We start from the raw sequence: 12,619 nt of genomic DNA, 5'->3' as shown, positions 1-12,619 counted from the left end.
TTAGCCTAATATTCTTGTAATCGTTTTTTATTTTTTGTAATTTAGTGTTTGTTTGTTTTTGTAATTTAGTTTAGTTTGTTTAATTGTATGTAATTGTAGGTAATTTATTTAATTAATTTATTGATAGTGTAGTTTTAGGTTTAATTGTAACTTAGGTTAGGATTTATTTTACAGGTAATTTTGTAATTATTTTAACTAGGTATCTATTAAATAGTTAATAACTATTTAATAGCTATTGTACCTAGTTAAAATAAATACAAAGTTGCCTGTAAAATAAATATAAATCCTAAAATAGCTACAAATATAATTATTAGTTATATTGTAGCTATATTAGGGTTTATTTTACAGGTAAGTATTTAGTTTTAAATAGGAATAATTTAGTTAATAAGATTTAATTTATTTTGTTAGATTAAAATTATATTTAATTTAGGGGGGTGTTAGGGTTAGGGTTAGACTTAGCTTTAGGGGTTAATACATTTATTATAGTAGCAGCGATATCCGGTCGGCAGATTAGGGGTTAATACTTGAAGTTAGGTGGCGGCGATGTTAGGGAGGGCAGATTAGGGGTTAATACTATTTATTATAGGGTTTGCGAGGCAGGAGTGCGGCGGTTTAGGGGTTAATACATTTATTATAGTAGCGGCGAGGTCCGGTCGGCAGATTAGGGGTTAATAAGTGTAGGTAGGTAGCGGCGACGTTGGGGGGCAGATTAGGGGTTAATAAATATTATGTAGGTGTCGGCGATGTTAGGGGCAGCAGATTAGGGGTTCATAGGCATAATGTAGGTGGCGGTGATGTGCGGTCGGCAGATTAGGGGTTAAAAATATTTATTATAGTGGCAGCGATGTGGGGGACCTCGGTTTAGGGGTACATAGGTAGTTTATGGGTGTTAGTGTACTTTAGAGCACAGTAGTTAAGAGCTTTATAAACCGGCGTTAGCCCATAAAACTCTTAACTACTGACTTTTTTTGGCGGTAGGAGTCTTGTCGGTAGAGGCTCTAATGCTCACTTCAGCCAAGACTCTAAATACCAGCGTTAGATAGATCCCATTGAAAGATAGGATACGCAATTGGCGTAAGGGGATCTGCGGTATGGAAAAGTCAAGGCTTGAAAGTGAGTGTTAGACCCTTTCCTGCCTGACTCTAAATACCAGCGGGCGGCCAAAAGCTGCGTTAGGACCCCTTAACGCTGCTTTTGACGGCTAACGCAGAACTCTAAATCTAGGTGTATATTAACTATATTAACTCTAATATAATTAGGGTTAATATAGTTAATATAGGTGGTGGCGGTGTAGGGGGGTCAGATTAGGGGTTAATATATTTAATATAGGTGGCAGCGGTGTAGGGGGATTATATTAGGGGTTAATATATTTAATATAGGTGGTGGTGGTGTAGGGGGATTAGATTACAGGTAAAAGAGCTGATTACTTTGCGACAATGCCCCGCAAAAAGCCCTTTTAAGGGCTGGTAATAGAGCTGGTTACTTTGGGGCAATGCCCCGCAAAAGGCCCTTTTAAGGGCTGGTAATAGAGCTGGTTACTTTGGGGCAATGCCACGCAAAAAGCCCTTTTCAGGGCTATTTGTAGGGTTAGACTTAGGTTTAGTGGTAGGGAAATTTTAGTATTTTAGGGGTTAATAAATTTAATATAGGTGGCGGCGGTATAGGGGGATTAGATTAGGGGTTAATAAATTTAATATAAGTGGCGGCGGTGTAAGGGGGGTCAGATTAGGGGGTAGTACATATAATATAGGTGGCGGAGGTGTAGGGGGCTCACATTAGGGGTTAATATAGTTTAAATAGGTGGCGGCGGTGTAGGGGGATCATATTAGGGGGTAAAACATTTAATGTAGCTGGCGACGGTGTAGGGGGGTCAGATTAGGGGGTAATACATATAATTAGTGATGTCGAGAACCTAAAATTTTGCGTTCGCGAGCGGCGAACGCAAACTTCCGCAAATGTCCGCGAACCGGCGAACCGGGCGAACCGCCATTGACTTCAATGGGCAGGCGAATTTTAAAACCCACAGGGACTCTTTCTGGCCACAATAGTGATGGAAAAGTTGTATCAAGGGGACTAACACCTGGACTGTGGCATGCCGGAGGGGGATCCATGGCAAAACTCCTATGGAAAATTAAATAGTTGATGCAGAGTCTGGTTTTAAGCCATAAAGGGCCTAAATCACCTAACATTCCTAGTGGCACGCTGGCCTGGCAACTAAAATTAAATAACAATAGCAGACTGATGTAAAAGTTTTTTTTTTAAATTTACACTAATGTTTCCTTAGGCCCTTACACAGGCTGGCACTAGTGGCATGCTGGCCTGGCAACTAAAATTAAATAACAATAGCAGACTGATGTAAAAGTTTTTTTTTTTTAATTTACACTAATGTTTCCTTAGGCCCTTACACAGGCTGGCACTAGTGGCACGCTGTCCTGGCAACTAAAATTAAATAACAATAGCAGACTGATGTAAAATGTTTTTTTAAAAAACATTTACACTAATGTTACACCAGATATAAGTGGTGGAAAACAGAGCTATTAATCATAGTATATGATGTGGGCCTGACACACAGGCCTGATGGAAAATTTACACTAATGTTAACCAGATATCAGTGGTGGCACAGAAGAATTAATCACAGTATATGCTGTGAGCCTCACACACAGGCTGACAGGCAGGCAAATGCAAATAAAATTACAAAAAAAAACAAAAAAAAAACGACTGAAGTTCTAGCCCTACAAAGGGGCTTTTTGGGCTGAAGTTCTAGCCCTAAAAAGGGCTTTTTGGGGTGCTGTCCTTACAGCAGAGATTAGATGAGTCCTTCAGGACTGTAGTGGACACTGAATACACTAGCCTAGCTATCTATTTCCCTATAAAATCACCAGCAGCACCACTAAACCTCCTCTCACTAAGAATGCAGGATCTTAATGAATCTAAAATGGCTGCTGCCCAGGAGCTGGGAGGGTCTGGGAGGGAGTGTCTGCTGCTGATTGGCTGAAATGTGTCTGCAGACTGTGAGATACAGGGTCAAAGTTTCCTCAATGATGACGAATAGGGGGCAGATCGAACATCGCATATGTTCGCCCGCTGCGGTGAACGCGAACAAGCTAAGATCGCCGGGAACTGTTCTCCGGCGAACAGTTTGCGACATCACTACATATAATATAGGTGGCGGCGGGGTCCGGGAGTGGCTGTTTAGGGGTTAAATCATTTATTGTTAGGAGTGAGAGGGGGGATTGCGGATAGAGGGGTATTAGTGTCGGGCAATGTTTGGGAGGCATGTTAGACAGTTACGGGTGATTTTATAACATAGTCAGTTTTTGTAGGTGACGGCAGTTTCTAAAGTGCCGTAAGTCACTGGCGACTCCAGAAATTTGTACTTACGCAGATTTCTGGACATCGCTAGTTTGTCAGACTTACGGCACTTTAGCATCTGACGGCGCTGTATATAAGATAGCTCGAGTTGCGAGCTGAAACTACAGGCGGTGCAGGTTTTCCTGCTCCGTATATCGGATCGCGCCCCAGGTGTAGACTGTCACTTTAATACATTTTAATGCCTTAAAGGCTAGGGGTTTGAGAAATTTTGCAACCGCTGGAGGCCAGACAGTTTTTCTTAAAGTGATTGTAAAGTTTAATGAATAAGTGCCCAGTATCTAAAAATACTCTTAAAAACATGGGCACTTTTATTCATTAACCCCTTAAGGACCGGGCATTTCAGAGTAAAACTTCCCCAAAAGACCAGAGCATTTTTAGAATTTTTGCCATCACTCCATTTAAACATAAATAGAGCCTTGATTTTTTTTTATTTACAGCTCAAAACTATGTATTTTTTTTTTTTTTTTAGTAGACAACCCAAAGTATTAATCTAGGCCCAAAAAAGATAATTAAAAATCATTAACTTTTCACAAACTTTAGGTTTCTCACTGAAATTATTTACAAACAGCTTGTGCAATCATGGCACACATGGTTGTAAATGCTTCTCTGGGATCCCCTTTGTTCAGAAATAGTAGACATATATTGCTTTGCATTGCTTTTTGCTAATTAGAAGGCCGCTAATTGCAGCTGCACACCTTACTTTTAATATTCCCAGCAGTGAATGGGTTAAATAGGTAGCTTGTAAGGTTAATTTTAGCTTTAGTGTAGAGCTTAGCCTCCCACCTGACACTTTGCAATCCCCTGATACCTCCCTCATCCCTCTCAAACAGCTCTCCCCCCCCTCATTGGTCACCCCATCTTAAAGGGACACTATACCCAAACATTTTCTTTCATGATTAAGGTAGAGAATATAATTTTAAACAACATTCCAATTTACTTCTATTACCTAGTTTGCTTCATTCTTTAGATATACTTTAATGAAGAAATAGCGATGCACACGGTGAACCAATCACAGGAGGCATCTATGTGCAGCTACCAATCAGCAGCTACTAAGCATATCCAGATATGCTTTTCAGCAAAGAATATCAAGCGAATGAAGCAAAATAGATAATATAAGTAAATTAGAAAGTTGTTTATAATTGTATGCTCTTTCTAAATCATGAAAGAAAAAAATTGGGTTTCATGTCCCTTTAAGTACTGGCAAACAGTCTGCCAGTATGCAGTTTCAAGTGTTTTTTATTATTATTATTATTATTTTTTCTTATTAATATTTTCTTAAGTGTAGGATTACCCCCTTACCTTTCCACCTCCCTGATCCCTCCCAAAAAGCTCTCTAACTCTTTCCCCCTCTAAATAGATCTGCCATCTTAGGTACTGGCAGCTGTCTGCCAGTACCCAGTTTTCCAAAATTTGGCAATTTTATTAAGTTAAAAAAAAAAACTACAATTTTTTTCTGTAGTGTTGTTGCCCCTTAACTTATTTACACCCCTCTCATATCGCTTTCCCACCCTCTAATCCCACCTCCACTGTATATTTCCCCTCCTCCCTCCTTCCCTGCTGCTCTGAAGGATTATTTTTTTCTGTAGCGTTGGGCATGCAGAAATAGCACAATCTTGCTATTTTTAGCGAGATCATGGCAGAGAGAGGCCCAGGACAGCAGCATCGTACCCTGTACAGGGTACGGCACTGGTCGTTAAGGGCTTCAACTTTACAATGAAGCTTTTTTTTAAAAAAATACTTGCCTTTCTTTATGGAAAACAGACCTGCGATCCTCTGCCTGCTGCTCATGCTGTAGTTAGCAGATCGAAGACGAATCCGGCTTCTCCAATCTTTGCGTGGCCCCACTGGCTGGATGCCAAAGGGGGCACGCAATGATTGGAGGAGGCCGCATTCGTCAACACTGTGCTAACTACAGCAGGATCGCCGGTCTGTTTCCATAAAGAAAGCTAAGTATTTTTTTAAAAAAAGCTTCATTGTAAAGTTTAATGAATAAAAGCATCACTGTTTTTAAAAGTATTTTTAGATACTGAGCAGATATTCATTAAACTTTACAATCACTTAGTAACATGAAACCCAAGATTTTAATTTTATGATTCAGATACAATTTTAAAAAAGTTTTCAGTTTACTTCTAACATGAAATTGTCTTCATTCTCTTGATATCATTTGCTGAAGGAGCATTAATGAACCACTGGGAGATACCAGGAGATCAAAGCAAATTAGACAACACTAGGCTATAAGCCTGCCCAGACGCAGTCTATATATAAAAAAAAACTACAACCCAAAAAGCTAAAATTACAAAAAATAAAAAATGGAAAATTACAGAAAAAAATAAACAAAGCTATCCAAAATAAAAAATGTATACCTAAACTAATACCCCTATAAAAATAAAAAATCCCCCCAAAATAAAAACACCCCCTGATCTAATACTAAACTACAAATAGTCCTTAAAATGGTTTTTGTAGGGCATTGCCCTAAGTTAAACAGCTCTTTTACCTAAACAAATGACCAATTACCCCCTAACAGTAAACCCCATCCACCAAACCCCCCCAAAATAAAAAAAACTATCACAAAAAACCTAAAGGGGCATTTGTATGGGCATTGCCCTTAAAAGGGCATTCAGCTCTTTTACTGCTCTTAAAAGGGCAATCACTCATGGACTTTAATGGATCATACAGATTGATGACCCCTAATAATAATCATTGGACCTTTCCCCACATACCACATATGATACCTATGGCTGAGTTAACCATAAATGTATACCATGATTTTCCATTTCCATTGTCCCTTACTCTTTCCCTTTTTTTCCCTTCTTCCTTCCCCTTCCCCTTTCTCACAGTTTTCATGTTACCAAAAGATATTGATATTAGTGTAACGCTTGTATTTTTTTAAAACAATAAACACTATTGTTAAAAAAAAGGGCAATCAGCTCTTTTCCAGCCCATTAAATCCCTACTCTTAAAAATAAAAAACAATCTTAACACTAAGCTTCAAATAGGTACTCACCGTTCCTGAAGTCTAGCAGAGAAGGTCTTCTTCCAGGCGGATCCATCATCTTCTATCTTCATCCGGGTTTAAGACGGTGCAGAGCGGAGGTGCGGAGCGGAGGTGCGGAGCTGTGGATCCTCAGCAGCAGCACAGAGCTGTCCTCCCCGATGCGTGGATCCTCAGCTGCGGTTCTCGGCGGCATGGAGGCTCCTCTTAATCCGATGTCCGTCCTACACTAAAGATTAAATGCAAGGTACCAAAATCAATTTGGGGTACCTTGCATTCCTATTGGTTGAAATTTTGAAATCAGCCAATAGGATTAGAGCTACTGAAATCCTATTGGCTGTTCAAATCAGCCAATAAGATTTCAGTAGCTCTCATCCTATTGGAATGCAAGGTACCTCAATCTTCAGTGTGCGACGGACGATCGCATGGAGAGGAGCCTCCACGCCGCTGAGGACCGCCGCCACCGAGGACCGCCGCTGAGGATCAACGCATCAGGGAAGCCAGCTACACGCCGCCTTCACTCCGGATGAAGATAGAAGATGATGGAGCCTCCTAGAAGACCTTCACCGGACTTCAGGAACAGCGAGTACCTATTTGAGGCTTAGTGTTTGGATTTTTTTTTATTTAGGTTTTTTTTTATTTTTAAGATTAGGGATTTAATGGGCTGGAAAAGAGCTGAATGCCTTTTTAAGGGCAGCAAAAGAGCTGAATGCCCTTTTAAGGGCAATGCCCATATAAATGCTCATTTAGGGGCAATGTGTTAGGTTTTTTTAGTGTTAGTTTTTATTTATTTTGGGGGGTTTGGTGGGTGGGGATTTTACTGTTAGGGGAGATTTAGTAATTTTAAATGTAAAAGAGCTGTTTAACTTAGGGCAATGTCCTACAAAAGGCTCTTTTAAGGGCTATTGGTAGTTTAGTTTAGGGGGTGTTTTTATTTTGGGGGGGTTATTTTCATAGGGATTAGGTTTAATTTGTTTATTTTTGATAATTTTGTTTATTTTTTTCTGTAATTTTAGAGTTTTTTATTTTTTGTAATTTTAGAATTTTTTTGTAATTTAATTTTAGGTTTTATTTAAAGGGACACTGAACCCAAATTTTTTCTTTCATGGTTCAGATAGAGCATGACATTTTAAGCAATGTTCTAATTTACTCCTATTATCAAATTTTCTTAATTCTCTTGGTATCTTTATCTGAAATGCAAGAATGTACGTTTAGATGCTGGCCCATTTTTGGTGAACAACATGGGTTGTTCTTGCTGATTGGTGGATAAATTCATCCACCCATAAAAAAGTGCTGTCCAGAGTATTGAACCAAAAAAACCCTGCTTAGATGCCTTCTTTTTCAAATAAAGATAGCAAGAGAACGAAGAAAAATTGATAATAGGAGTAAATTAGAAAGTTGCTTAAAAGTGCATGCTCTATCTGAATCACAAAGAAAAAAATTTGGCTTCAGCGTCCCTTTAAGTGTAAATTAGTATTGCGTCCCTTTAAGTGTAACTTAGTATTGGGGTTAATTTAGGGGGTGTTAGGTTAGGGGGCTTAGTAATTAAATTAGTTATTTGCGTTGTGAGGGGTTTGTGGTTTAGGGGTTAATGGGTTAATTAGGTTTATTGCAATGTGGGGGTTTGTCGGTTTAGGGGTTAATAGGTTAATTAGGTTTATTGCGATGTGAGGGGTTGGCGGTTAAGGGGTTAATATTTTAATTATGTTCTTTGCGGATTAGGGGTTAATTATTTTATTCTTTTGCAATGTGGGGGTTTGCGGTTTAGGTGTTTGTTAATACTTTATGCGGGATATTCTGTCTGAATAATGAATATTTAGTTTTGACTTTACTGTCCCTTTAAGTTTGCTATGTATCCATTTGGACCTGAATACAGATATATATGTATACAGCAAAACTAAATTTGTTTTCAGCACTAATTCAGCTTTCTTTTAACTCCTTGCCTTAAATGTATTTTTATTTTTGGATAAACATGCAATTAATTTATTTATTGTTTATGCATTTTCCCCCTATATCACACAATCTATTTTCTAAGAAATGCAATCTTTTCACCAAAATACACATTCTTTAAAAAAATACTAGTCCCTCTGCATATAACATCAGCACCAATTACTGTATTGGTAGGTATTTATCGTTTTAGGGACAATATTGACACAAAATTTCTAAGAGGGATTTCCCTTCTTGTTAAACTCAAAGTCAAATTGCTCCATATATCTTATTTAACATAAAAAGTTTGCTAGAACTGCACACATTAAGCAATATAAAAATCCAGACTAGATCTTTATCTATTTATGTTATTGAGTAAATAGTAGTAAAGAGAAATTAAAAATGGTCATTCAGAATTTTCCCAGTCTCTTAAGCTCACAGACAGCAAACATATGTATTTTCTTAATCCCATAGCAAATACAGGCGATATTTCATGGGTCTGTACAATACTGGTACACACCTTAGACAATATAACATTCCACAAGAGGCCTTCATTAATTAAAGGGACACGAAACCCAACATTTCCCTTGCATGATTCAGATAGAGATTACAATTTTAAACAACTTTCCCTTTACTTCTATTATATAATTTGCTTAATTATCTTAGTATTCTTTGTTGACGAAGAGAAAGTGCACTACTGGGAGCTATCTGAACACTAAATAGCACACCACTTGTAATCTAGCCCATATAGTGCTTTTACTCAGTGACTATATCATTTTAGCAGCACAAAATAGAACACTCTGTCCAATCCTTTTATCCTCATTGTTTTCTTTTTCCATTGATACAATGAGAAGCAAATTAAACTTTACTTTTTTTTGCTGGTTAAGAAAAAGTGGGGCACATACTCTTCCAGTTTACTTATCTGCTATAAAGCCTTGCATTGTAGTCAACATATATAAAGTCCCACCTCTGCAGGGCGTTTTAACTGTGTTTCTACAACATTTTAAATTAATAATTTTTATTACTACTAACCTTTTTTTTTTTTTTGCAACTATGTTTGTTTTTGGGGGGTTTTGTACATCCTTTCTCTTCGTTCTCCCACAATGTACATAGTATCCTCTTTAAGATTTATCTGATTTATATTTTACTGTAGGATTTAAATAGGATTAATTTAGTAGAACTACTTTAATGGTTTTATTTAAAATATGTAAAAACAACATGATCAAACACCAGGATTCTTTAAATTCCAGTTCTCAGGCAGCTAGTTTCAATAAGCATTTCAAAAACTTTCCACTTTACCTCACACTTTGGTGAATCAGCTTTATGGGGTACCATAAATTTACTAATAATTTAATTAACCTCAGGCAGAACAATTTAAAGAATAGCATTAACATTACTTGAGCAAATTCAGTTTAATCAATAAAACAAATATGTCACTAAAATCTGCACAATTATTGATTCCTTTATATTTTAATATGCTGAAGTATCTAAGGAGCAGGTTTGAGAAGTGTTGTACAACAGCAAATGTCGGAGCTTTTTTGACTATATATGAGCTCCTGCAAGACAATAAATGTATTATTTTGTAGTTTGGCAAATGTGCTAATGACTTACCTCCAACATCCAGGTCCACTTTGTAATTGATAAAGTGGGTATGGATGGTCCCCAACGTATGTGGTCCCACTCTATTTCCATAATCTGTTCCCCCTTCCATATAGAAAGATGAGCTGATATAGCCTGTTGCATGGACTTTGGTCTCAATAGCACCATTTTGATAAAATATGAAATCAAACACATAATCATAGTTTCCTAGAGTAGAAATGGCTCTTATAACCAGAACAGTGTTGGCCAAGCCCCCATAATAAAATGATTCTAAGCTTGAGAAATGACGCCTCAAAGGAAGGCCAGAGTTGAGTTCAAAGACGCAAATGGAGTCTTTGTTTTGTACCCAGGTATCCGAGTCAAGCATGTGATAGGTGTCTATATAGGTAGCAAAGTATGGACAGTCAATGCCACGCACAAGCTGAAAGACAAAGCGGCCGATCCCAAAGTTGCTATCCATGTATCTTGTTAACATCCCTGCTGGGGAATTGGAACCATATATTGAAATGGCTTCTTGGATACTCAGTTCATACACTATTCTCTCTCCCTTGAATTTAATATCAAATAACCTAAGACCTGAATTTACATTGACTCCAAAAGCTAAACTCCAGTGCTGGTATAAAACCTGGTTGTTTTTTACACTGTAACGTGGACCTTTAGGCTCATATTGCATGGGTATATCAGTCACAGTACTTTTCGGGGGTTTTAGAGAAGCAATATTTTCTTCAGGGCCAGGCTTTCTCATTTTTACAATTTTTACTTCACCTTTTAAGTATTTGCCCTCTAATTCAGCAAAGTTTTTAAAGAATTGCCCATTATAAAAAATTTGCTCTACACTCCATTTACTGACATTAAGGTTTTTATGATTCATCAAAACTTCCAATCCTATTGGATGCACATAGTAACCACTGCCTGGTATGTTAAAGAAAAGACCATACCAGGTACTTCTGTCTCCAGATTTATATCCTCGAGGGGCTGAAGTCAAAGCAGATAAAAATTTAGCATCTGAGTAATCATAATTTAAAATGTCCTTTAGGAACGTTGGTGCATTTGGAAACTCCTTTTTCAACATATAGGTGTGCACCTGACCATACTCATTGCCTATTACTGGCCGACGGTAATAAGGAAGTTTGTTTTTGTATTTCTCTTGAGTAACATCTTTAAAGTTAGTTGGGTTGGGGAGAGGTCCCACCACAAATTCTTTAATTTCAGGATCCTTATTGTTTCCAAAATAAACAACCACTAAAGCCTCTCTTGGAGGTTTTGGTTTGCCGTGATCTAAATATAGCAAAACATCTTGTTTCTTGGGAAGTTGCAATTGCACTGAATATATGCTGTTGGAATCAGGATTAGCTTTGGAGATGCTCACTAAATTCACCTTGAGGTTCCTATTCAGGTAATCTACCACTTCTGTAATTTCATGAGGTGTCAAATCTGCAAATACCAAGCTCTGGTCATCGTGTTTCATTAGAGGAGGATTCAGACTTTCAAAGTTACAAGTCTTTGTTTTAGAACCTAGCAGCAGCACACACACCAAGGCTACAATTACTGCAAAAGCTACCACCATAATTACAGTAAAACATTTTGTATACATCTTTGGCTGTCGATGTCTCTTCTCCTCTTTTCTGAAAATGTTTGAAGTCCCAGATCTTGGCACAGAAATAATTTCTCAACCTACTTGTAGCCTATTTAACTTGTTGAAAAGGAAATATGAAACATCCTAAGAGGGGGAGGGATGTGTTTGGATGTTGTAGGAAAGCACTATATGCTGTTCTATTTTGTTGAATAGTTAACTCCTAAACTTCCAGGATTTTTAGTCACATAATGAGAAGTTCTCTGCATGTCAATAACATAATGTAAATACATCTTGCTTCCATTTAATTTGTATTATCACTATATTCCTAATAGACCGCAGGCTTTATTAATTACTGCTACTGTATGTTAAACAAATAATAATAATAAAAAGAAGTTAAAAATAGTCTTAAAAGCAAACATTCCATACACATTATGCATACATTTCATTTGATTATTTCCTATTTAATGCTGTAGTGGTATAGAGAGGGGATCCTTGTAAAGTAATATATCTATACATATGACATTCTTAAGGCTATGATATCCCTTTATGTTGCATCTAAAGAGGATATTTTAAACTGTGTGTAGATTTTTTTCATTTTGGAAAATAGATGTTTCTGTTCCAAGGAAAAATAAATAGTTTTATGCTTGAGAGGCACAAAAGGGGGACCTGCATAATTGCTGGCACCCGTTGTGCCCCCCAACAGGGGATACATAGAACATTCCATTATAAACAACCTTCCAGTTTACGTCTATTATAAATTTTGCTGTATTCTTTTAGCATCCTTTGTTGAAGGAGCAGCAGTGTAATACAGGGTGCTAGCATCAGGAGTTCCAATGACAAGAGGCATATAGGTGCAGTTACCAGTAAATACATAGGGGCCGATTTATCACGGCCTGAATGGGGCCGTATACCCCTGTTTCTGCGAGAGCCTTCGGGAGTTAAGACCGCTGCTCATTAACTCGTATGCCTCCTCTGAGGCGGCGGACATCAATCGTATACGATCAGGTTGATTGGCACCCCCTGCTAGCGGCTGATTGGCCGCGAATCTGCAGGGGCGGCATTGCACAAGCAGTTCACCAGAATGTTAAATACCGACAGCGTATGCCGGACGGCAAATGATAGTGCACTCTGCTCCTGAGCCTACCTAGGTATGC

At 37.9% G+C, this 12,619-nt stretch overlaps 1 protein-coding gene across 1 annotated transcript in view; it reads right to left on the bottom strand.

The window, feature by feature from the left end:
* Positions 1–11,545, bottom strand: part of LOC128641670 (membrane primary amine oxidase-like) — a 29,575-nt gene extending 18,030 nt beyond the window's left edge. Inside the window, exon 1 of the mRNA XM_053694205.1 lies at positions 9,902–11,545. Within this exon, the coding sequence (XP_053550180.1) occupies positions 9,902–11,483 (1,582 nt within the window). The 5' untranslated portion in view covers positions 11,484–11,545. The remainder of the gene's footprint in view (positions 1–9,901) is intronic.
* Positions 11,546–12,619: the final 1,074 nt, after the last annotated feature.

Source organism: Bombina bombina, chromosome 1 (genome assembly GCF_027579735.1).
Source record: "Bombina bombina isolate aBomBom1 chromosome 1, aBomBom1.pri, whole genome shotgun sequence".
NCBI classification, from domain to species: domain Eukaryota; kingdom Metazoa; phylum Chordata; class Amphibia; order Anura; family Bombinatoridae; genus Bombina; species Bombina bombina.
The sequence above is the reverse complement of the archived record's forward strand: the minus strand, read 5'-3'. Positions and strand labels throughout refer to the sequence as shown.